At 42.4% G+C, this 25,941-nt stretch overlaps 1 protein-coding gene and 1 long non-coding RNA gene across 3 annotated transcripts; both read left to right on the top strand.

The window, feature by feature from the left end:
• Positions 1–1,843: 1,843 nt before the first annotated feature.
• On the top strand, positions 1,844–10,449 carry LOC106382568. 2 transcript variants are annotated; one of them, XR_007318572.1, is made up of 3 exons: positions 1,844–2,221; positions 2,428–2,499; positions 6,430–10,449. It is a non-coding gene; the product is annotated as an uncharacterized LOC106382568 (long non-coding RNA). The 2 variants fall into 2 exon arrangements; XR_001276907.3 differs by lacking the exon at positions 6,430–10,449 and adding an exon at positions 3,388–3,582 and having other exon boundaries at positions 1,848–2,221.
• A 5,340-nt stretch (positions 10,450–15,789) lies between these two features.
• Positions 15,790–17,538, top strand: LOC125579875. The gene has a single exon (XM_048743770.1). It carries the CDS (start codon positions 15,790–15,792, stop codon positions 17,536–17,538), a length of 1,749 nt encoding a protein of 582 aa, XP_048599727.1.
• Positions 17,539–25,941: the final 8,403 nt, after the last annotated feature.

Here is a 25,941-nt window from a genome sequence, read left to right as displayed (position 1 = left end):
TTCTGGAGTCTAAAGGAGAACAAAGAGTAAACAATCATCAATATGCCAAACCCCACGCTGAATCACCCAATGAAGATTAGGTTCGTGAGGGATATGAAACATGAAGGATGATTCACCAATTTTCTTACAGCTTATCTTATAGCTTCTTCCCCATATTCTATTAACCACCGCATGAACCAAACCACCTGGCGGTAGAGAACACCTATGGAACTTGCCTATGATATACTCATCCTTATTCTTAGGGACTAGCTTAAGAACTTTAGAAGGAATAGACACCTCAGGAGTACCATCCAGTTTGTAAGTCAGGGTGGCTGCCCGATATAGATTCCATGACTGAGGGCTTAATCTCGCAGCCCACGGGAATCGAAGACTACCATCTGCTTTTAGTTCTGGTGGTGGAAGCTTTTCAATCGGAGGCTGAAGAGTACGAGTTGGATGCTTGCTCTTTGGTTTCTTATTCAAGATCTCATCATTTAAGGATGGCCAGAGAGCAGCTAACTGAGTTCCGACTAGAGCAGGATCATAATCTCGAGGGTACTTGGTTCAGGAGGAGTGGCATGAGGTTTAAAGAAGAGGGGCTTTACCCAAGCTCCTAAAGTAGGAACATGCTTAGTTGTGTCCTAAGGAGCAGTTTCAGATGGACGTGCTTGCGATTTGTTGACATCTTGAGTCGTTGCTACCTGCTGAAATCTGGTGGACAAAGCGTTGCTTATGGATGTGCTTGCGATTTGTTGACATCTTGAGTCGTTGCTACCTGCTGAAATCTGGTGGACAAAGTGTTGCTTAAGGGAACGTTGACATTTTCAGTCGACAAAGAAAGAGAGTCAGTAGCTTGAGCAAGAGCTTTATCTGAGCCTAGAGGAGAATCAATGGCCTGGATTTGGGAAGCTGAATCAGGCGTAGACAAAGAGACTGACACCTCCAAGGTCGAGAGGGTAGAGAAAGAGAGCCACCATCGATTGTTTCAGTTAGAGTCGACGCGGTCAGCAGAGTAGGAGACGACATGGCAGACAGAGGCAGAGACAGAGAATCAACGACAGGGTCTGCGCCATCGTTTGATTTTTTCTGTAGGTGACGAAGACAGAGGAGCTTCAATCCCAAATTCCATGGTGAGAGCGGGAGAAGGGTTAGTGAAGAGGAGACAAGAGGGCGCCAGAGCTTCTCTATTTGCGACGATTCACTACGAGCTCGCCCAATTTCACGTCGAAAGTTTGATTATGGTTTTGCCTTCTTTTTCGCAGGTTGGGGGTTCATGGGTTTCACGTCGCCTTCTTGAATGTTTCTAACTAATTAAATAAGTTCATTTTATAATTAATACAAAATTGAGATTACAATTTTTTAAAAGATTCTCAAATAATATATAGGAGATTGATTAACATTCTTAAATGTCGTGCATAGAATCTCATACCATTTGAAGACCAGTTTCAATTCATAAGGTTATGTTGAACTGAATTCACTTTGATAAACTGAAGAAATTTAATACACTTGATGATGATGATGATAATAATATAATAATAATAATAATAATAATAATAATAATAATAACTAAGAAATAAATTACTCACAACTATATGGTATGTATACATGCATTCTTGGTTTTTGACTGCACTCTGATGATTTATTTTTTGAAAATGAACTAATGTTCAGCAGCAAGGAACTCATGAATTAATTATGATATAAGGTTTTCTTATTACTTGTATGAAGGAATGAAGAAGTCACGAAAAACTAAAATCATGTCTTATGTATTAAGAAGAATTAAAGAACGCATCAGTCATATTTTTTTTTTTGAACGACCTCATCAGTCATGATTAAAATGATTTATATAGAATGGTATTTGCTTAGGTTTGCGGGAGAAGATGGAAAAATGACCGGTCACGATTTAACTGATGTCTATATATTAAGAATAAAGAACAAGTAGTGCGCTCACGAGAAGATAAAAAAAAGCACTCTCTCTCCTATCTACCCGTGAAGACAAAATTCCTTCTCTTATTTCACCAGCGCGTGGTGGTACGTCCGCCGGCGCCGGACCTCCGACTCCCTCTCTTCTCTTAGCCTCCTGCTCTCCTCTCTCTCTCTTGTCAATATGCTTGCTGTCCTGGTGTTGTTCGTCGCCGTTGCCGCTTAGATCTGCTCACGAAGTCCCTGGGTTTGACGGGGTGGCCGTTTTGTTCTTGGTGGCGTTGCATTATTTTCCATGGCCATGTAACGACCGTGACACAAGGTGTGAAAATCCATTTGTTTTTATTAATTAAAACTTAAAACCTTTCTTTTAATCGGAAGTTTAGAAAACTTATCTCCCTTCTCTTGTATAAGAAGCTCCACTCTTTTTTTTTTATTCTCATCAAGTCAAAGTATTTCTCTGCGTGTGACGAGTTGTTGAATTATTCGACGACCAGTCACTAGTGAATTTTCCGGTGGGATTTCCAGGTGAGCTTCCGGCGAGATTTATGGGTGAGTTTCCGGTGGGATTTCTGGACGAGTTTCCGGCGGATTTTTCTAGTAAGTTTGTTGTTTCCTTATTTCTAGTTATAGGAATATTTTAGGAAAGTTTCTAATTTAGTAAATAAGTTAAATTAGGGAAATTTCAATTTTAGGAAAGTTGCTATTTTAGGAAAGATTTCATTTTTGGAAATTTTATTTCCTGAGACTCTGAGCCTAAGTCGTTGTCTCTTGTGTTGTAGTTGACCATCTTCCGTCGATCATTCCAGCCAGTGACTAAAGTGAGGGCTACTCCGTTAAATCTCGAGCTAGTTTAGTACTACTATTATGGAAAGTCTAGTTTCGAAACATGATCTGTCTCTGTGAATTGAGTCTGTTTGAGAGTCTTGTTTGTTTATTATTATTATTGATTGTTAAACCGGAAATATGATAATAGAGGATTCAACGGTTGGATGAATTGAGTGATGTTAAAAATGCTATATATATAAGTTTGTGTGGATTGCGGGTGCACAAAGACGTTTGTGTAAGCCGCTGACGAGCAGTGTGATTGCGGTGCACAAAGACGTTTGTGTAAGCCGCCGACGAGCAGTATGATTGCGGGTGCACAGAGACGTTTGTGTAAGCCGCCGACGAGCAGTGTGATTGCGGGTGCACAAAGACGTTTGTGTAAGCCGCCGACGCGCAGATTGTGGGAGTGCAGAGATGGACTACTGTACGCCTGGAGATATACATATATCCATATGAGGAATTGCGGGGTGCATAGAGTAGCATGTACTATCAGTGCATTGGATGTTTTATGTGGTGTATTAGACACTGTGTTTGTTTCATGCTAGAGTTAGGCCTACATGGTCGTAGTGCTGTGTACTGAGTCAGTGGTTTGCGGTTTAGCTTCCCATACCTCACGGAGTAACTCCCCTGATACTTACCCCTCCTTTTCTTCCCTTTCAGGTGAGACTGACGAGCATGAGTGATTGCTATCGGATTTGTGCTTTGAGAGTTTTATTTCTTTCTTTTTCAGACTCGGGTTCCGTCTTGGAATTCGTCTCGAATTCCGATTAAGTAGGGAAGAATTGTAACGACTGTGACCCAATGTGGGAAAGCCCATTTGTTTTTATTAATTAAAACCCAAAACCCTTCTTTTTATTTTGTCCCACATTGGAAGTTTAGAAAACCTACCTCACTTCCCTTTTCTTATATAAGAAGCTCCACCCTTTCTCTTTATTCTCATCAAGTCAAAGTATTTCTTTGCGCGTGACGAATTGTTGTTGAATTATTCGACGACCAGTTATTAGTTAATTTTCCGGTGGAATTTCCGGATGAGCTTCCGGCGAGATTTATGGGCGAGCTTCCGGTGGGATTTCTGGTCGAGCTTCCGGCGGATTTTTCTAGCAAGTTTGTTGCCTCCTTATTTCTAGTTATAGGAATATTTTAGAAAAGTTTCTAATTTAGGAAATAAGTTATATTAGGGAAGTTTCTATTATAGGAAAGTTGCTATTTTTGGAAAGTTTTCATTTTTGGAAACTTTATTTCCTGAGACTCTGAGCCTAAGTCGTTGTCTCTTGTGTTGCAGTTGACCATCTTCAGTCGATCATTCCAGCCAATGACTAAGGTGAGGGCTACTCCGTTAAATCCCGAGCTAGTTTAGTACTACTATTATGGAAAGTCTAGTTTTGAAACATGATCTGTCTATGTGAATTGAGTCTGTTTGAGAGTCTTGTTTGTTTATTATTATTATTGATTGTTAAACCGGAAATAGGATAATAGAGGATTCAACGGTTGAATGAAATGAGTGATGTTAAAACTGCTATATATATATATAAATATATAAGTCCGTTTGTGTGGATTGCGGGTGCACAAAGACGTTTGTGTAAACCGCTGACAAGCAGTGTGATTGCGGGTGCACAGAGACGTTTGTGTAAGCCGTCGACGAACAATGTGATTGCGGGTGCACAGAGACGTTTGTGTAAGCCGCCGACGCGCAGATTGTGGGAGTGCAGAGATGGACTACTATACGCCTGGAGATATACATATATTCTTATGAGGAAATGTGGGGTGCATAGAGTAGCATGTACTATCAGCGCATTGGATGTTTTATGTGGTGTATTAGACATTGTGTTTGTTTCATGCTAGAGCTAGGCCTACATGGTCGTAGTGCTATGTACTGAGTCACTGGTTTGCGGTTTAGCATTCCATACCTCACGGAGTAACTCTCCTGTTACTCACCCCTCCTTTTCTTCCCTTTCAGGTGAGACTGACGAGCATGAGTGATTGCTATCGTCTTTGTGCTTTGGGAGTTTTATTTCTTTCTTTTTCAGACTTGAGGTTTTTTGATTTTATCGATACTTCATGAATTATCTCTTTTATTACATTTATGGTTATTTATTGGATTTATGACTTTCGAGTTGACTTTTGAGAAGTAATAAATGGAGATTTCAGATTTTTTTATTTATTTAAGTTATTTCGGAAAATACGGGTGTTACAATTTGGTATCAGAGCGGGGTTCCGTCCCGGCTCCGATCCGGGATGGCGATTTAGGGGACTCAGATTTCAGCGATTTTCAATGTTTGTTGGGGATTGGGAATTTCAAAATAAAAGTGACACCCTTGTGTCCATAATCATTCGTTTAGTCGTTAGTGTTTCTGACTTTTTCTTTTGGTGTGGATGAAAATCAAGTTTCTGTTTGTTTCCTTTGTTTTCATCTCGTGTTCTTCTCTCCTTCGTATTCGTTGAAGTTTTTCTCGGGTTCCGTCTTGGAATTCGTCCCGAATTCTGATTAAGTATGGAAGAATTGTAACGACTGTGACCCAATGTGGGAAAGCCCATTTGTTTTTATTAATTAAAACCCAAAACTCTTCTTTTTATTTTGTCCCACATTGGAAGTTTAGAAAACCTACCTCACTTCCCTTTTCTTATATAAAAAGCTCCACTCTTTCTCTTTATTCTCATCAAGTCAAAGTATTTCTTTGCGCGTGACGAGTTGTTGTTGAATTATTCGACGACCAGTTATTAGTGAATTTTCCGGTGGGATTTCCGGATGAGCTTCCGGCGAGATTTATGGGCGAGCTTCCGGTGGGATTTCTGGTCGAGCTTCCGGCGGATTTTTCTAGTAAGTTTGTTGCCTCCTTATTTATAGTTATAGGAATATTTTAGGAAAGTTTCTAATTTAGGAAATAAGTTATATTAGGAAAGTTGCTATTTTTGGAAAGTTTTCATTTTTGGAAACTTTATTTCCTGAGACTCTGAGCCTAAGTCGTTGTCTCTTGTGTTGCAGTTGACCATCTTCAGTCGATCATTCCAGCCAATGACTAAGGTTAGGGCTACTTCGTTAAATCCCGAGCTAGTTTAGTACTACTATTATGGAAAGTCTAGTTTCGAAACTTGATCTGTCTATGTGAATTGAGTCTGTTTGAGAGTCTTGTTTGTTTATTATTATTATTGATTGTTAAACCGGAAATAGGATAATAGATGATTCAACGGTTGAATGAATTGAGTGATGCTAAAACTGCTATATATGTATATATATATATATAAGTCCGTTTGTGTGGATTGCACAAAGACGTTTGTGTAAGCCGCCGACGAGCAGTGTGATTGCGGGTGCACAAAGACGTTTGTGTAAACCGCTGACAAGCAGTGTGATTGCGGGTGCACAAAGACATTTGTGTAAGCCATCGACGAACAGTGTGATTGCGGGTGCACAAAGACGTTTGTGTAAGCCGCCGACGCGCAGATTGTGGGAGTGCAGAGATGGACTACTATACGCCTGGAGATATACATATATTCTTATGAGGAAATGTGGGGTGCATAGAGTAGCATGTACTATCAGCGCATTGGATGTTTTATGTGGTGTATTAGACATTGTGTTTGTTTCATGCTAGAGCTAGGCCTACATGGTCGTAGTGCTATGTACTGAGTCAGTGGTTTGCGGTTTAGCATTCCATACCTCACGGAGTAACTCTCCTGTTACTCACCCCTCCTTTTCTTCCCTTTCAGGTGAGACTGACGAGCAGGAGTGATTGCTATCGGATTTGTGCTTTGGGAGTTTTATTTCTTTCTTTTTCAGACTTGAGGTTTTATGATTTTATCGATACTTCATGAATTATCTCTTTTATTACATTTATGGTTATTTATTGGATTTATAACTTTCGAATTGACTTTTGAGAAGTAATAAATGGAGATTTCAGACTTTTTATTTATTTAAGTTATTTCGGAAAATACGGGTGTTACAGGCCATCCCAGTGTCAATGGCCCTGTGTTGGGACTTTTATTGGCAGGCTGTGATTTTTGGCTTCCTTGTGTAGGTCTCATCTTTCTGATCTTTGACGCAGCTTCTTCCCTGTCCGTCTTATTATTTTGTTCTATGAGTTGCTTTTCTTTCTCGCTAATGTCGGTTTGTTGAAGTGTTGTGTATGCATGATGGTCTCGTCTCCATTGTTGCGAACTGTGCAGGTTTTCTTGGTTGTGGTCTTGCTTTCTGTGTTGTTTAGCTGTGGGAGGATGTAGTAAGGCTTCGGTGTGTGGAGATGCGGCTTTCCTCTCCTGTGAGCTCCTGCTATTAAGCTTCTTTGTTTCTGGCTCGGAGTGGAGATGCGACTCCTCTAGTGTGTGAGTTCCTTCTATTAAGCTTGGGTCGAGTGTAGATGCGACTCCTTGTGTGTGAGCTCCTGCTATTAAGCTCGAGTCGAGTGGAGATGCGACTCCTCGCTGGGATTCCTGTTATTAAGCTCCTGTGGTCGGTACTTTGGAGTGGAGATGCGGCTTTCTTTGTGAGTGAGCTCCTGCTATTAAGCCCCGTGAGTTTGTGTTGTCTTGACGTTAGTACCTTCTTGGTTCTTTTTTATTGCTGCCAGATGAACCAACTTCCTATATGATTGCAATCGGTTTGCACTCGTACCAAGCTTCTCGTTAGTGTTAGCCTTGGCTAGAGTCTCTACTCAAGGTTTACAATCCCTATCGCTATATCTCAAGGTGGATGCTTACAAGCTGAAGTTTTCGGTTCTACCGATGATAGTTTTCTTCCATGTTTTTAGCTTTTTTTTTTTGCCGTGGAACCAATTTTTAGGTTTTACAATTTGTCAATACTTATTGTAGTTTATTTTGTTCATTTCTGGAAATGATATTTACATATTTAGCAAAAAAAATAAAAAAAAAATAAAGAACTGGTCATGATTTAAATATTATATTTTTCTATAAACTGTTCTTGTGACCAATAGAATTTAATGGTTTTCTGCAAAACTAACATCACGTCATATGTATGTTGTTAATGTTTCGGTAAATCTCTGTTTATAATCTATGTAAAAGGAACATGTCGCTTTACTTGATTTGAATTATCAAGTTAGATGTATATTTTAAAACTCAATGGCCAAAAGCCAAAAATTATTTTAAAGCTCGTATGTTGTATAGCAAGTTTTATATTTTAAAAGAGATAATGACAATAGATGAATATAATAACAATGACAGGTTTTGTAATTAGGCTAGTAAAGAGAGGGAAAATATAGATAGGCTAAGAATCACCGTGGGCTTGTCACTTCAACAAGACATGAGTCATGAGTGCACTGGCAGAACCAGAATTTTCTTTAAAGTTTCTACTGGAATCAAATTTTTACAATGGATCAAATTTTCATTTTAAATTGGATCAATAAAAATTTATTAAGTAAAAAAATATATTTTTAACAAAATAGTGGGGTCAGCTGATTCCACCGCTCATATTCTGCATGAGTGTAAATAACTTACAAAATTTTCTTTTTATTATCTGAGATGCATTATTAACATTAAACATTGTTTTCATGTGTGTGATTAACCAAATTGTCATTGTTTAGGTGTCATCACTAGAATTCACCTCATTTACTGAATAGCTGTCTCTTGCCTAAACTAATTACATGTAATGATATTGCCAAATAATACTAGAAAATGATTTAATATATGTTTCATTTTATGCATTTTTCTTCATTTCCCTGCAAACTCGAACTAACGAGGGTGTGTTGACAGTTTTATATATGGCATATTCGAATTGTATTTCGATTTCGGTCATTAACTAATTCAAAATATCCATTTTTCGGTTCTCTATCCCAATAATTAAACCCAAACTAACCCCAATATTTTTAGATGTATATGCTGTATTATTGTACATAAGTGATTATTTATTCTAAGTTAGCATAGTATTTATATTTTTGTATTATATATTATGCTATATGTTCCCAACGATATATGTATGTTTTTTGTATGTAAGTAAGTAATGTAGTTTCCGTATGGGTCTGATAAATTTAGAATGATATACATAAGATTAGCATGCCCAAGAAATCATATCACCCTATATTATTTTGATCATGCATAGTATTAAGTCTTATGCCAATAGGACATTATACGTTGGTAATTTTTTACATGCTTTTTTCTAAATGATCTTTTATACAATTTTTCGGTGTAAGAATTTATTGTAAAAGAAAACTTTTACTGATAGTACAGAAAAATTAAAACAAATAAGGACATAATAAATTCAATCTCTTAACTTAAGCACCAATACTTTATAATTATGAAGTCTTCATAAATATTAATAAACAAATAATTAGAGATGAAAATTTTAAATTTGCGAATGAATCGGAAATAACGCCATTCATGTCTTGATTAAGCTATATTTTTCTATTGGAACACATTGATATTTTAATTAGTTTAGTGTTATTTTGATTATGGGAATTCAAATGTTTTCTTTCCATAATTTAGATAACTATATTTGCAGATTGTTTTGATATTATGAAATTTTCATAAATGTGATTTTTCGCATATATTTTTGGTATTGTATGTTTTTATGAGCATGATTTAAAGGGATATATGAAAGTAACCAAAGATTTAGAGTATTTATGGACAAATATTTGATGCTGTATACTTTTCAAATATTTAAATAATTAAATGTTCAATTAGAGATTTCTAGGAAGCCCAACTTGTTTGTTTTGCATTGATTTGTATATCATAATAATTTTATAATAAATTTCATAATGGACAGTTTTTATATATTGAGTTAATATGCATTTTTTACTTTTTAATACCTACGAATTAAAAATTATAATTTATTTTAGTTTATTCACTCAGCGAAAGGTGTATATCACCACCTAGTTAAAGTTAATCCCAAAATATGTTTCTACTAATAAGTAAGAGATGTATCCAAAATAAATTTCAATATAAATAATTCTTTACTAAGAAATTTAAACCATGACAAAGGAAAAAACATGAATCCTCACAATATCACTATGCTACCAAATCACTAGTAAAATTCTTTCTCATGATACTTCACATTTTTTTTTCTTATGTTGAAAAGAGGATTCGTTTTAAGAACAATTTAAAATTCTTTCTCATGATACTCGGAAAAATCCTAGTGGTATTTGAAAAAAACTTGTAAAATAGATTAGTTTTTAATGTTGATAAGAGGACTGATTAAAAAGGCGAGTGAAATCAAAGGTAAGAAAAAAAGTTCTTCTATTTCGAAATCTACTCCCTTGTAATAAATAATAAAGGAGAAAAATTGCATTTGAAATTTTAATTTACCGTTTTGGGGATGGTGTAAGAGAGTGACTAATTTCAGCGACTACATTCTAATATATAAAGAAAAGAATCACAGTGTGTTGCTAAATTTTAATTAACAACTAGTTTAATCAAGGTTATGTTAATTGGAGTTACTACTTTGATGATGATGATGATGATGATGTAAAAAAACTTGTAATGTTTATTTAGTACCCTTTCCATCATAGTGTAAAAACAAAGCGACTAATTGAAGAAGGAAGTTAGAGTGTGTGAGAGCTCCTTTCTCTATGTTACATTTCTCACAAGCCTTCTTCATCTATATCAGAGACTCTCGCGCCAGAACCTTGAGTCGCGAAGCGCGATTCAATTGACTGTTTAGACCTACGATTCCGGCGAGGCAAAGCGGGATGACGAAGGTGAGAGATGGATTGTTGCTTGGGAAGAAGACGATCCTCAAGAGCGATTATCTCCCAGCTTGTCAGAACAAGTCCGTGAATCCTTGGATCGAAAGTGCTCCAAATTACCATCAGGTTCGCTCCATTCTCTATCTTAGTAATTGATATCTTTAGGTATTGTCGTGAATTTCGACTATCCTCTCTGCTGCTAGTGATCCATCTCGTTGTTTTGGCCTTCTTCAGGCTCGCTCTCTGCATGTTCAAACCTTGAAGCAATGGGTAAAGACCTACAGCTTCCAAGAGACTCAATCATCAACACATCCACAAAGAAATACATCACGATGATGCAAACCCATTCAACATCGCCCCACCGGCAGCACGAGGAAGAGTCCACAGATAGGCGGTTCCGTCGTTCGGGACGGTGAACTGGAGATTGCTGCCTCCAACCCTCCAAACCCAAGACCGTATACACCCATTTAAACCACCGAACAAGAAGATCAGTGAGACATATCAGAAACAACTCCTCCGGAAAAGAGCAACCTTCGAACTAGTTAGAGAACCGAGTGTCAAACTACCTCCTATCCACACTCTACAGACCATACCGCTTTCACAGAAGTTACAACTCCAAAAAGATGATGCCTTTATTGCAGGAAAGAGAGAGACTTACGCGCTGTCACAGTCAAGAGCTCGACTCTGGAGGACAGAGACCACCAATGAGACGCGGATGCTGTCTCGTGACTCGTTACGTGCTGCCGCAGGAACCTCCAAGCTCAGACGACAACACCGAAAGAAGAAGCACCTCACACACACCCATAACTGAGAACCAACAACATGATCTCCCAAAAGCAGAGAGGCTCTAGACAGATCCAAAACCCTGGACATAAAAACCCAGCCAAGAGACACAAACCTCACTCGAGCCACCAAAGAAGCGTGACAATGAAGATCGCAAGGTAGAAATTCTCATCTAAACTCCACGCACCGTCGCTCTCATGGTTGGTAAACCATTTTCACATAATCACATGCATATACATATACGACAAGGTCGTACATCAAATAGGTGCAATGGTTAATTAAAAATTGAAACATTTATGTCACTTTTCAAATTTATTATTACATTGTGAGTCACTTTGTTTTCCTGGGACACTTATTCTAACCAAACCCACTTGCATTCATTAACTTAGTTTGTTTCTAGTTGATTTTAGATCCAATGGTTCAGATTCAACATATTTTATCTCTTAAAAATAACTTTTTTTAATTCAAATATTCATTAGATCTTCTTCCGCCGTGAAAACCTTCCATACTCTTGGACCAAAAATCCTTCTTCTCCCTCTCTCCTCTCTCATATCTCACATTCTAAATATCAGATTGAGAAAATTTTAATTGGTGGGTGAGATAACTTAATTGCATAGAAGAATTTTGATCTCGCATAAATCCATAATCGGAAGCGATGTCGCTGCTAACTGGGGAATCTCGTCGTCTCCGATGAACCATTCCCAATGCGTTTCTAATGGATGCAAAGAGAAGATGAAGAAGAGAGTAATCTCGTCCATGCCGCGAATACCACAATCACCGTTGGATAGCTTCACCGTCTTGGGTCGGTTCACTCCCAATTCATCCCATGTGCGAGTTGAGACGGCAAAGCTCAGAGAAGACATATGATAGAGCATGTTGGTGAGGAAACATGCAAGAGAAATTTGTTCACAACTCTCATGGTGATGAGACCAATAAATTATTATTGTTATAATAACTGCAAGCTCATTTTCTGTGTTAGGATACAGTGTTGAGATTCACTTGAATATTATCTCGTTGTGTTTTCCACCATAGAGTAATAAAGGTTCATATTTGCTTTTGCCAAAGGTAGTTACATGATTACATCTGTTGTTATTTAGCTGATGAGTTGCTAAAGGTTCGTATTTGGTTTTGTTTTTCTAGAATTGTTATGATTTTCTCACTTTGTAACCGCTTGATGATTAAAGGTCTTATTCATTTGTCTGCATAGACCAAATTCGAACCACTGTCTATCTATGGTTTGCAGTGTACAAGTGGATGAGTTTGAGTTGATACGTTTGAAGCCATGGATGCAAACTTCATTGTGGTTTGCAGTGTACAAGAGGACATCGATTACATGTTGTACACGTGGATATAGTCATCCAACTGTACATGTGGATAGTACAATATGTGTACACCACATAACACACTATGTGTACACTTCGAAAACTTTTATATATTCATGTGTTCTAAAATTTTAAACCACGATCAATCTAGATATTCATGTACACCAAAAACATTCATTTATCCAAAGTATATATATTTTACATATATGTACATGAGATCCTCAGCCAATTTGCAACATAGCTATAATGTTCCAAAGAGTATAAGAGCATCACATGCACATTCCTTGAAATAAATATACCACAAAACACACTTTTTGACTGATAATATAATATTTTTTGGAATGGCTCGTTTGTTTTTTTATTCTGAAAAAGCTTGTATGTATTGAGCATGCCATTAGGGAATGTGCTTTGATATTGTCTAAGCTTCCATGTGATTCTTCCTGTTTTATGCTTTTTTCTCGTTTTATCAGTCTCCATGTACAACCTTAGACAATATCCATATGTACACCAATGTTTATGTACACATATCTCATTCTTTTTTAAAACTGAAAATTAACATTCTAAAATAGTCACCCTGGTGAGAAGACTCCCTGCAAGTTGATTCATTGAATTTCAAAATTGATCAAGAAATAGTGACCCTTGTTCTCTGAAGCACATAAATCCTGAAGCTTTTCTCAATTTTATAGTGACCACCTTTGTTCTGTATAAAGCTTGAAGCTTTTTTTTTTTTTGTGTATGGATGTGGTTTAGTAAGTTTGTGGTTGTCTTATTTTTTGTAGGTTCACAAATGTTGGAAAGTGTAGGGGATGGATTTAACCACCCCACAAGGCCCAAAGAATAGAAGGCCTGGCCCGGATTAGATAAAGCGATGGCTCGGTTAGTCGGCTCAAGAGGTCAGGCCTCTCGGCTTGTCTCTAGAGTACTTTTAGTCGATCATCGTCGACTATAGAGTACTCGGCTCGGTGGCTGCTCGGATGCATACGGACCTTTCGGCGCAGCAGGGGAAGCCCATCGAGACGGTGTAAGCTAGGTCAAGGATGAAGCATCAGAACGATATATAAAGGAAAGGGGAAGCAACGAAAGAAGGATCTGAAACTCTTGACTAACCCTTGGCGGCTAGATTAGGGTTTTCACATCTGCTTCATCTCGCCGTTATTTGTACTTTTCCGGTAGCTCTTCTAGCCACCGGCTTTCTTTCTGTCGCACTCTTCTCATTTTCTTTGTAACCGACTGAACATTCTCACCGACCATTAATAAGACGTCTTTGTTAAACCCACATCTTCTTTATCACCGTTTCCCGTTCAAACAGTTGGCGCCCACCGTGGGGCCTCTAGCAAAGTAACGTCAGCACGATGGTTTTTAGCAATGACAGTTCTTCGTCGGGCGAAGAGCGCGAAGCTCTCGAGGCGACGCCAGCTCCAGAGGCGACACCTACGCCAACGCCAGCAACTCCACTGCCCCCTCCTGCGTCCATGGAGACTATCCTGGCGCGCCTCACCCAACAAGAGGCGGCGCAGAAGGCGTTGGTTGACCAGATCACGGCGATAGCAAAGATCCTCGCTCCTCTCGCTGCAAATGCCGAAGCTTCAACGGTGCAATATCGTCGACACTTGTTCGCAACAAACCGAACAGCCGACGTAGCACCTACGCGGGACAACGACCGCCAAAGCGCCGATAACGACATCAACGCACACACCACAAGCGAACTAGCCGCGTTGAAAAAATCGGTCCTCGATATCAAGTCAAAGATCCACCAGGTGACGACGTCCGCATCCCAAATCGAGCATGTGCTCGCAGAGTCTCTTCGTACACCCTTTACGCAAAAGGTTACCAGTGTGCGGTTCCAAAAGATGGAGAAGCTCCGTCTCCCCACCTTCAAAGGTCTCTCTGACCCTTCTACCCATGTCACGTCTTTTAACATAGTGATGCGACGCGCGAACCTAACCGACGAAGAAAAAGACGCCGGCTTTTGCCAACTCTTCGTCGAAATCCTAGAAGGACCGGCCCTCACTTGGTTCACCGGCCTCAGAGAGAACTCCGTCGACTGTTTCCACGACCTCTCGACGGCCTTTCTCAAGAACTATATCATGTTCACTAACCAAGAGGCGACCGTGTCAGATTTGTGGAACCTCACTCACGCCAACGGCTAAAGCCTCCGCGACTTCATGGAGAAGTTCAAGGCTATTGTCTCGAAGATTGATATTCCGGATCATATCGCCGTTGAGTCTTTGATGAACACCTTACACGTCAAATCCTCTTTCCGTCAGGATCTCTACCGATACCCGAAAAAATCTGTCTCCGACGCCATTGCTCGCTCTCACAACTTTATCCGCATGGAAGAAGACACAAGAGCGAAATTCGCAAAAGAAGCGGCAGCGAAACAACAACCCGCCCGAACAAACGACACCCGCCTCGAGCCCCGACAGCACTCCTCCGGTGGAAACACCAGTCAAAAGCGAGGCTATGTCAGCTCGGTTGACGATGAGGAATCCCCAAAATCAGCAGCTGTCATGCGAGAAAAAAGATGGAACCACTGGGATCGAGAGTCCGCTCAGAAGCAGTTAAGCTCATCCGAACCAGCGAGCTCAAACTCCAAGGAACCGAAAAAATGGTACCTCTACCACAAAAGGAATTCCCATGATACGAAGGAATGCAAGGTCCTCATCGGGCAGTTTTTCGATGGAATCACCAATGGGACAATCCAGATGCCCGCTTCTCCTCAGACACTAAAAAATAGCAAAAGCTGGAGCAAGAATAAGGAGAAGAAGGCCCAGAAGTCTCAGAAGAACACGCCCCAGATCGAGGAGAGAGCAAGCCCTGAGCGCGCTCCCGTCAACAACGTCGGCCCTGCCGACGATTCATAAGAAGACGAACACTCGCGTCGCCGGCGACGAGTGGAAGTCATACTCTCTCGACCTTGTGACTCCTCCGAAGACGACGTCCCGACAGCGCAACCAGATCTGCGCGATAAACTGAACAGTAAGGACAAGCAACCTCTCGCTCCCCCCGCAACAGACGGAGACCTGCACACTCTCTTAAAATAAAAGAGCGCAACAAACGAAAACACAGGAACCGCCGACCTCCGTGCGACCATCTCAAAATGCAACGCCCGGAGAGTCGATCAAATTGGTGACCTTCGTGACCAGCTCAATTCGAAAACCGACGATCTGCGAGTACAACTCAACCGTTCGAAAGGGTTCGATCTGCGACGACGTCTCGAATCAAAGAAGAAACAGCCCATAGAAACCCCCGAATTCGAGAACACAACTGACGATTTGAGGAAGCAGCTCGAATCAGTGCGGGCTAACCGAGCCCCGCACATTAACGTCATAATGGGCGGATCACCACCTTGCGGAGACTCGGTTCGGGCCGTCAAAGATTACAAACGTCAAGCAACCACCTCTCAGAAATGGCCCCCTCCAGTCGAAAATGATCACCAGATCACTTTTTCGGTGCTCGACACCAAGGGCGTCCACATGCCCCATAACGATCTTCTTCTCGTCGACCTTGATATCGGCGAATGCTTAGTCACAAAAGTCCTTATCGATACCGGTAGCTCGGTCGATCTCATCTTCCGTGACACACTCGACAAGATGGGCATTGATTTAAGAGATATGAAACCTTCCTCTCGCACGCTCACCGGCTTCAATGGAGCCTCGGAGCAAATGATCGGGACAATTCGTCTTCCGGTATACGCATGTGGTATAACCCGCACCGTCAAGTTCTCCGTCATCCGTGCAAAAGCACCCTATAAAGCCATACTCGGAACACCATGGCTGCATTCCATGAAAGCCATTCCTTCGACTTACCATCAATGCGTCAAGTTTCCTGGAAAAGATGGCAAAACGCAGACGATCCGCGGAGACCAACAAGCCGCGAGAGAACTGCTGATCGCTACTGTCAAGATGCAACAACAAACTTCCCTTGTCAACTCCGTTGGTAAACCGATCCACAAGATCTATCCCCCGAAGGAGGAAGTTCGTGAAGTCGCAATCAACGAGTCCGATCCATCAAAAGTTATCCGAGTTAGCGTCCACTTGTCCGACGATATCTGTTCAAGGATCATCTCTTTCATCAAAGAGAACGCTTCGACGTTCGCCTGGAAGACCTCCGACATGAAGGGAATCGACCCTGCAGTTACCTCTCACGAACTGCATGTCGATCCAACATTCAAACCCATCCGACATAAGCGACAAAAACTCGGGCCAGAACGATTTAAATCTATAAACGAAGAAGTCGATAGGCTTCTCGACGTGGGTTTCATTACCGAAGTCCAGTATCCCGAGTGGCTGGCTAATCCGGTTCTCGTCAAGAAGAAAAACGGCAAATGGCGCATATGCGTCGATTTCACGGACCTCAACAAGGCATGCCCAAAGGACAGTTACCCACTTCCTCACATCGATTGCCTCGTCGAGTCAACTGCTGGTAACGAACTCCTAACCTTCATGTATGCTTTCTCGGGATACAACCAGATCTTGATGCATCCTGACGATCGCGAAAAAACAGCATTCATCACGGACCGAGGGACCTATTGCTACAAGGTGATGCCCTTCGGGCTAAAGAACGCCGGGGCGACTTATCAACGACTCATCAACCGAATGTTCGCTGATCAGCTCAGCAACACCATGGAGGTGTATATCGACGACATGTTAGTCAAATCGCTCAAAGCCGACGATCATCTAAAACACTTACGCGACTGCTTCAAGATCTTGAACGACTACGGGATGAAGCTCAACCCGGCCAAGTGTACCTTTGGTGTCACCTCGGGTGAATTCCTCGGCTACATTGTCACTCAGCGAGGGATCGAAGCTAATCCCAAACAAATCTCGGCGATCCTTGACCTTCCCAGCCCGAAGAACAGCCTAGAAGTACAGCGACTAACCGGACGTATAGCAGCTCTCAACAGCTTCATCTCGCGATTAACCGATAAGTGTCTCCCCTTCTACGAACTACTAAGGGGAAACAAGAAGTTCGTCTGGGACGAAAAATGCGAGGAGGTGTTCAACCAACTCAAGCACTATCTCACAACCCCCCAGTACTATCAAAGCCGGAAGCCGGCGACACATTGTGTCTCTACATAGCTGTCACATCTTCCGCCGTCAGCAGCGTACTCATTCGAGAAGATCGGGGAGAGCAAAAACCAATCTTTTACACAAGTAAAAGAATGACCGAGCCAGAGACGAGATAGCCAATACTCGAAAAAGATGGCCTTAGCTGTCGTCACCTCGGCCAGAAAACTGCGACCCTACTTTCAGTCATACACAATCGAAGTACTGTCTAATCAACCGCTCCGAACGGTTATGCAGAACACTAACCAATCGGGACGGTTGACTAAGTGGGCGATGGAGCTGAGTGAACACGGCATATTGTACAAGAATCGCACAACAGCAAAGTCACAGGTCCTCGCCGACTTCTTGATCGAGTTAACACCGGAGCTGGAGCAAGACCTCATCCTACCAAATGTAAACTGGATCCTACACGTAGATGGCTCATCCACGAGTAAAGGTTCGGGAGCGGGAGTACAACTGCAGTCACCGACAGGAGAACTCATCAGGCAATCATTCAGCTTTGGCTTCACAGCGTCGGACAACGAAGCTGAGTATGAATCCCTTATCGCCGGACTCCGTCTCGCCAAGGCAGTAAAAGCCAAAAGAATCAGTGCTTAATGCGACTCTCAACTCGTCGTAAGCCAGTACCTCGGTGATTACGACGTCCGAAACGAGAGGATGGATGCTTACCTCAAACTCGTCCAAGATCTCACGCGAAACTTCAATTTCTTCGAACTCACGAAGGTTCCTCGCGGAGAAAATGTCTGTGCCGGCACCCTCGCCGCCCTAGGTAGTAAGTTGCACGATCAAGTCAAGAGGACAATCCCAATCCACAAAATCGAGAAACCGAGCATCGACACGCAAGCAGAGCCGATTGCGATTGCAGCAGCAATCAGTGAAGCGATGGACATCGACGAAGCGCAGCTCCCCACGCAAGCCGATCAGTCAACAGATTGGCGCAGAGAACTCGTGGATTATCTTGCTGAAGGCCTACTGCCCACCGAAAAATGGGATGCGCGACGACTAAAGTGACACAGCGTACACTACGTCGTCATGGACGGAGAGCTACACCGATGGACCGCGACAAAGGTACTACTCAAGTGTATCACCGGCGAAGAAACGAGACTTGTCATGGCCGAAACTCACGAAGGAGTAGCAGGCAATCACTCGGACGGACGTGCTCTCGCACTAAAAGTAAAGAATCTCGGATCCTACTGGCCAACCATGAACGCCGACTGCGAGACATACGTGCGCAAATGCGACAAATGCCAGCGTCACGCCTCCACCATACATAGCTCGACGGAGTTCCTTCACACCCTAACTGCTCCATACCCATTCATGCGATGGGGAATGGATATCATCGGTCCGATGCCGGCATCTCGGCAAAAGAAGTTTATCCTGGTCCTCACGGACTACTTCACCAAGTGGGTCGAAGCAGAAGCTTACGCCAGCATCACCGAAAAGTAAGTGAAAAACTTCGTCTGGAAGAATATAATCTGCCGACATGGGCTCCCATATGAGATCATCACAGACAAAGGTTCGCAATTCAAAGTCAAAGAGTCGAAAATTCAAAAAGGAAAAGACAACAAGATAACAAGTCGATATGATTCAAAGTCAAAGAGTCGGAAATTCAAAAAGGAAAAGACAACAAGATAAAAGCCTCAAAGGGCCAAAGTTTTAAACAACAACACACGTTCTCCGGGACTTAAAGGAAACAACATACAAGAGAAGCTAGTTCTCTCGATCGCTTTCATGGTCGTTGAGGGCGGAGAGCTCCGAAGCCCTGACGCTCGATTCACGAGCAGCTGGAGAGATATGCGCTTCATTAGGCCTTGGGAGAACCTCTGGACCGGCTTCTTCCGGTGTCTCGCCAGTTTCTTCATTGTCTCGACGAGATTGCTCTGGAGGCGGCGTGTCGCGACCCTCAGCCGAAGTGTCCGAGAGCACGAAGACGGGAGCGTTACTTCCAGCAACTCGAGTTCCCTGACTAAGTGCTTCTTCCTCAGGAGCAGTCGAAGGGTTCTCGACAGGAGGTGTCGGATCTTCACCTTGTTTTCCGATCGGATCGATCAGACGAGTAGACGGAGCACGGAGATTAGCCGCAGTCTCTGGGTCGATTAAGCCGGCATTGGAACCATACGGATCGAGACCCGCCAAGATCCGAGCGTCCACGAACTGAGATTCCAACACGAGAGGGGAAAGCTTGAGATCTACCTCGGGTATCTCACCCACCTTAAGCTTTGCAGCCTCCTGCTCATATCTTCTTTCGTGCTCAGCGAACATCTCAATAGTGGCTTGCAGGATGTCATTCCCAGCCCCCTTCAAGACCTCAAGGCATTTCCTAGTCCCGAAGGCTTGACTATGGAGAAACTGGGCCGCGTCATAAGGACCTCGTCGTTCCTCTCGGGAACGAATCTTAGCAAAGCGACAATTAGCTTTAGCAGCCATCTCAGCTTCGACTCTTCCCCTTTCCCTCGTCACCTCCAGAACTCTGGAATCTCTAAGGCGTCGCATCTCTCTCTCGTGAGTCGCGGCGAGCAAAACCCTCTCGCCCTCAAGCTCAGCATTCTTCCGCTCAAGCTCGCGGATGACTCCTCGGGATGCCTCCAACTCGTTTTTAAGCTCGTTTCTTCGAGCAATGATGCGACCTACCATCCCATTGAGCTTCTCGAGATCAGCCCTCGACTCATTTAGCTTACGAGTAGAAGCCTCCTCCTTTTTAGCGATGTCATACTTGTCAATCACGATGTTCATCGTGCTACCCCCTGGACACGCGACAGAACGAAAATTGTAAGAAACTAAAAGCTAAGGAATGAAACAAAAAAATAAGAGGGACCAAGCCGTTTACCAGCAACTTGGCCCTCGCAGCTTCCTCGTATTCACTCCCGAAGATAAGGTCCTTCACGGCGGGTAGAGGCTTCCCCCTCCCTCTTAGTTGGCAGAGAAACTCTCCGCATTTCTCTGGGACATACACTAAGGGGGTCGGTCCCTCGTAATGAAAGTCGACCTTGTCTGGGAAGTTGCCTCCGGGCACCCTCCTTAAGACGGCGGTGCCGCGGGAAGAAGTACCGATCTGGACGGCCCCTTCCCCGATGGGAACCGGAGTTCTCTCGCGAGGAGACGCCAGAGCAGGAGACCGCGCTTCGTCACCAACTTCGTCATTGCGACTTCTTATCAAAAGTGGTGATCCCTCGCTGTCCTCTTCAGAACCGTCCGGACAGGCGGCGTTAAGAGAAGTCTCGAACTCCCCCCCCCCCCTTCGCTATCTCCTTCCTCGTCGTTCCTTTCTCCCGAGACCTCAGCCTCAGAAATCTCCTCTTCGGGCTGAAATTCTTCTTCTTGAACATCCCCCTCCTCTTGTTCAGTCGGCTCGTCAGCATTCTCCGACTGCTCGCCGACAGACCTCGTCTTCGTCTTCTTCTTCTTCTTCTTCTTCTTCTTCTTCTGGGGTTCACCAGAAGGAGGGACGTCACTCGTCTCCTCGGCGCTCCTCTCGACCCCGAGCCGCCTCTCTTCCTCTTCTTGCCCTTCCCCGCACCTCTGGTACCGGAAGGGAGAACCTCATCGGCGCGAGGAACCGTCGTCGAAGGTCCTTCCCCGCTAGCCAGCCCCAGCAGGACAGCTATCATCGCGCTCAAATCGGGAAGAGTGTCCATCCTCTTTGCCTCAGAATTTTACTTCTGAATATCCTTCGGAAAGATGTTTAGCCGCTTGCTGCGAGTAGGAGGAATGCTTGGAAGATCTGACCTCCACTCTCCTGAAAATACAAGACAAAGTATCAAGGCATGATAAGTAATCTTGCGACTAAAAGAAATAACCTAAAGCGGTGAGAGAACGTAATTCGATCGATCCGATCCTTAAGTTCACGAATCTTCTTGACGGTAATCTCAGACCAGCGATAGACTCAGAGCAAAGTGACGGCACGAACGCTCTTCAGGAAATCTTCGGGATAGACTAGAGAGGTAGGATGGCCAACTGCATACAAAGCGAGAAAAAAATGCTTGGTTAGAATCGACAAGTCGTATGTAGTTCGCGACAGGATATTCTACCGCAAGAATGGTTCTCACCTCTGCTTCATGCCGTCGCCGACAGACCTCTTCTTCGTCTTCTTCTTCTTCTTCTTCTGGGGTTCACCAGAAGGAGGGACGTCACTCGTCTCCTCGGCGCTCCTCTCGACCCCCGAGCCGCCTCTCTTCCTCTTCTTGCCCTTCCCCACACCTCTGGTACCATAAGGGAGAACCCCCAGCTGGGCAGCTATCATCGCGCTCAAATCGGGAAGAGTGCCCATCCTCTTTGCCTCAGAAATTTGCTTCTGAATATCCTTCGGAAAGATGTTTAGCCGCTTGCTGCGAGTAGGAGGAATGCTTGGAAGATCTGACCTCCACTCTTCTGAAAATACAAGACAAAGGATCAAGGCGTGATAAGTAATCTTGCGACCAAAAGAAATAACCTAAAGCGGCGAGAGAACGTACTTGGAGCGATCCGATCATTAAGTTCACGAATCTTCTTGACGGTAATCTCGGACCAGCGATAGACTCGGAGCAAAGCGACGGCACGAACGCTCTTCAAGAAATCTTCGGGATAAACTGGAGAGGTAGGATGGCCAACTGCATACAAAGCGAGAAAAAATGCATGGTTAGAATCGACAAGTCGTATGTAGTTCGCGACAGGATATTCTACCGCAAGAACGGTTCCAAAGAACCCGATAATCTTCTTGAGGAGGCTCCTCGAAAGCCGAGTCATCAGACTTGAGGAAGAAATAGGAACGCTGCCAGTTCTGCGTCTTATTCGGGTGACCGGCGCACACGTTGCAGTTCGATCGCATCTTCACCGAGTAAGTTCCGTCCTTCATGTCGGTTATCGAGGTTATCTCCTCGAATGATCTGACGCTCATCGGCATATCAATCTGCTCCGCCAAAACCGATAAAGTGACTGCTAGTCGAAGCGAGCCATTCAGTAGCTGACTGATCGCAAGGTCTCGACGCCTGGCGTACGCAGTGATCACTCGCGGAATGGGTAACCATCAACGAGTGTCCTCTTGGAAGTAGGACTCGTACACCGTCTGATACCCGATCGAAGGAGACCAGGGCCTCTGCGCCTTCGTAGGTATAAGAAAAGTCACGCCGACAGCGTTCGCAGCCCCGAAGAACCCTCTTCACACTCCCTGGGGTTGACTTCGTCTCTTCTATGTCCTCCCAATCTTGACCGGCCAAGAAAGCAGGGCGCAACAAGTCGGGATGGAGTTGGGGAAGCTCCTCGAAGATTCCTTCGGGATAAAAGGTAGTCGGGAGCAACTCGACTTCGGGAACGTCGTCTCCCGAAGTACCGCCCCCGCGGAGCGATTTCTTAACGTCACCGTATCAATGTGCATCGCCCCGCTCTGCCCATCTCTCGCGCAATCCCTCGCGTCTCTCACAATGATGTTCTCGCCTCCCTCTCTCGCAAGCCTCGTCGCATCCACGACTAAAGGCCTCTGAGAGCGAGATAAATTCGTTGTATCCATCATCGCCGCATGGTGAGTCAACTCGAGATCCCCGACGCGATCTCCATCACGATTCCTTGCCGGATTTGACGCCGCCGCAACTGCCTTCCCTTTCTGCTGCCTCGATAACCCCTGATCTGACGACATTGTAGAGCGGAATGGCGAAGAACAAATCGAACGAATGCTATAACAGTTAGAGAGGTAAGGGAAGGATAGAGAAAGTACCTTTGATCACGGAGAAAATTTGAAGAAATGAGAGGGGATCTGCGTATTTATAAGGAAAAGAGAGGGGGGGGGGAACTCGAGGCGTCATCATTAGGTCTATTCAGGCCTAAATGGGCCTCGAAACTCTCCCAAAAAACCCAGCGGACCCTCGCGACGGTTCGGCTTCTCGTCTAAATTAACCACCGGCCATCTTAAATCGGATTAGACCAACGGTTAATCAAGACATGTCAGCTAAAACCCGGGTATCCGCGACTCAACGACCTCAAGCGAGAACCCCCCAGAACCCTTCCTACGACATAACAACCAAAAGAAGCGATATAACCTCATCTGCTATTTCCGAGAGAAATGACGCCGCGCAACTCATCGACCAACCGCTCCAACCTTCTGACATGTCTTCTATTCCTTCAAACCCTCAAACTCCAAAATCCATCATGAGCTAGACAACGCTTCTCTCACTGATGGACTGGGGGGGCTTACTGTAGGGGATGGATTTAACCACCCCACAAGGCACAAAGAATAGAAGGTCTGGCCCGGATTAGATAAAGCGATAGCTCGGTTAGTCGGCTCAAGAGGTCAGGCCTCTCGGCTTGTCCCTAGAGTACTTTTAGTCGATCATCGTCGACTATAGAGTACTCGGCTCGGTGGCTGCTCGGATGCATACGGGCCTTTCGGCCCAGCAGGGGAGGCCCATCGAGACGGCGTAAGCTAGGTCAAGGATGAAGCATCAGGACGATATATAAAGGAAAGGGGAAGCAACGAGAGAAGGATCTGAAACTCTTGACTAACACTTGGCGGCTAGATTAGGGTTTTCACCTCTGCTTCATCTCGCCGTTATTTGTACTTTTCCGGTAGCTCTTCGAGCCACCGGCTTTCTTTCTGTCGCATTCTTCTCATTTTCTTTGTAACCGACTGAACATTCTCACCGACCATTAATAAGACGTTTTTGTTAAACCCACATCTTCTTTATCACCGTTTTCCGTTCAAACAGAAAGTTATCTAAAGTACGAGGCTTTGGTGATATATATAATCAAAAGAAACTTTTTTCTGACCAGGGACACTATGTTCTGATCATGGGCACTCTTCCATGATTTCATATTTCACAAAAGAAGTTGCTTAGGTTTGCTTTGTTGGTCATGTCACTTTCGTCAAAATAAATGTATAAGGATAAACGGTGTGAGAGGATGAATTATCGTTTGGTTATGGTTATTCTTGCTGCGGAGGCGGTGGCGGAAAAAACCCAAAAAAAAATTGAATGACATTATCGGAAGAAATGGAAGGTTGTGTTACAGATGGTGGTTGTGAAAGGAAAGAAAAACATTGAGAGAGAGAGAAAGAAAAAGAAAATATCTAAACAATTGAATAAAATAATCATTTAGTTCAGAGGTTTCGAATTTCTTAATAAACCTAACAAGAAAGAAAATGCCTAATTATCTTAACTAGGGATTTGCCCGGACTACGCCCAGATTTTTTATTAAATATATCATATATATAGGGTTTATTATAGATTTATAAATTAGAAGATAAAATTTAAAAATTATTTTATTATTAGATTACATATAGAATAATGAGCAAAATGGATAAAATGTTAATTGTATTTTAGTTATAATCTAATATTTAATTTTGCTCCTTCAGGTTATTATGTAAGAAATGTTAAATGTACAACTGAGTTTTTTTTTTTGCATTTAGTGTCATTGAATTTCTAGTTTTCGGTATTTCACCTTTATAAATTAATACTCGATAAATTAATAATCCCTATGAATTAATAAATTTTACCGGCTCCAATTTGGGCCGGTGTAAACTATGATATAAATCGATAAAATAATAAGATAATATTTTTTTTGAAAACTCTCATGTAAATATATAGTCCTATTAAAATCATAAATTAATAATCTATCTATATATAATTTTATATAAGTACAAACTAAACATTATATTGTTGGTTTTATATTCACAATGAAAATACCTTTAGTTTTCTTAGTATTTCAATATATTTTAATAATATTTAGTAAAATTATATCAAAAACCATTTAACAATTCTATGAAACATAAAAATATACACAAAATAAAATATTATAACAATATGAAATTCAAATTTCTAAAATTTAAATAATATACATTTGGTAAAATCAAATATTTTTTTAATTTATAAATAAAAAAATTAGAGATAGAGAAAAAAATCTAAATAAATAAAATTTTGTAAATTTATATATCTCTATAAATTAATAAAATTTCAAAGTCCCAATATTATTAATTTATAGAGATTCTACTGTATAAACCGACTCTTTAATTGATTTATTTAGCAGGTTGTTTCTCATACCAAACCAAACTATTTTATGATTGGAAATAAACCGAGTCAAATACTAATCCAAACGAAAGAATACGATTGTTCTCTAAATCAATTGTTGAAAATCTATTATAAACGACGAATAAGACACAAACCAAACAACAAACTTTATAAGCAAACCACCAATCAAAAAAATAATACTAAAATCATATATACCGCATCATAAGATTAATCCCTTAGTTCCGGTTAATGACGATACCAGGTGGTCATGTTTCCTGCCCCTTCTGGGGACTTTTGGTCTTTTTAATTGCTTAGATGACTAATTTTCTGAGAAATACTCAATGTTATATTGACAACACTTTATAACCGTTTTGTGGAATTTTATGTTAGTTTTGTCCGGCTATGATGAGTTAGTGATTTGATGTAACAATATATGAAGTGTACA

This window comes from Brassica napus, chromosome C1 (genome assembly GCF_020379485.1).
Source record: "Brassica napus cultivar Da-Ae chromosome C1, Da-Ae, whole genome shotgun sequence".
NCBI classification, from domain to species: domain Eukaryota; kingdom Viridiplantae; phylum Streptophyta; class Magnoliopsida; order Brassicales; family Brassicaceae; genus Brassica; species Brassica napus.
This window is presented reverse-complemented; position numbering and strand designations above follow the sequence as displayed.

Coding starts and splice junctions, on each gene's coding strand:
- LOC125579875 (XM_048743770.1), top strand. CDS start 15,790: ATGGGCGGATCACCACCTTGCGGAGACTCGGTTCGGGCCGTCAAAGAT.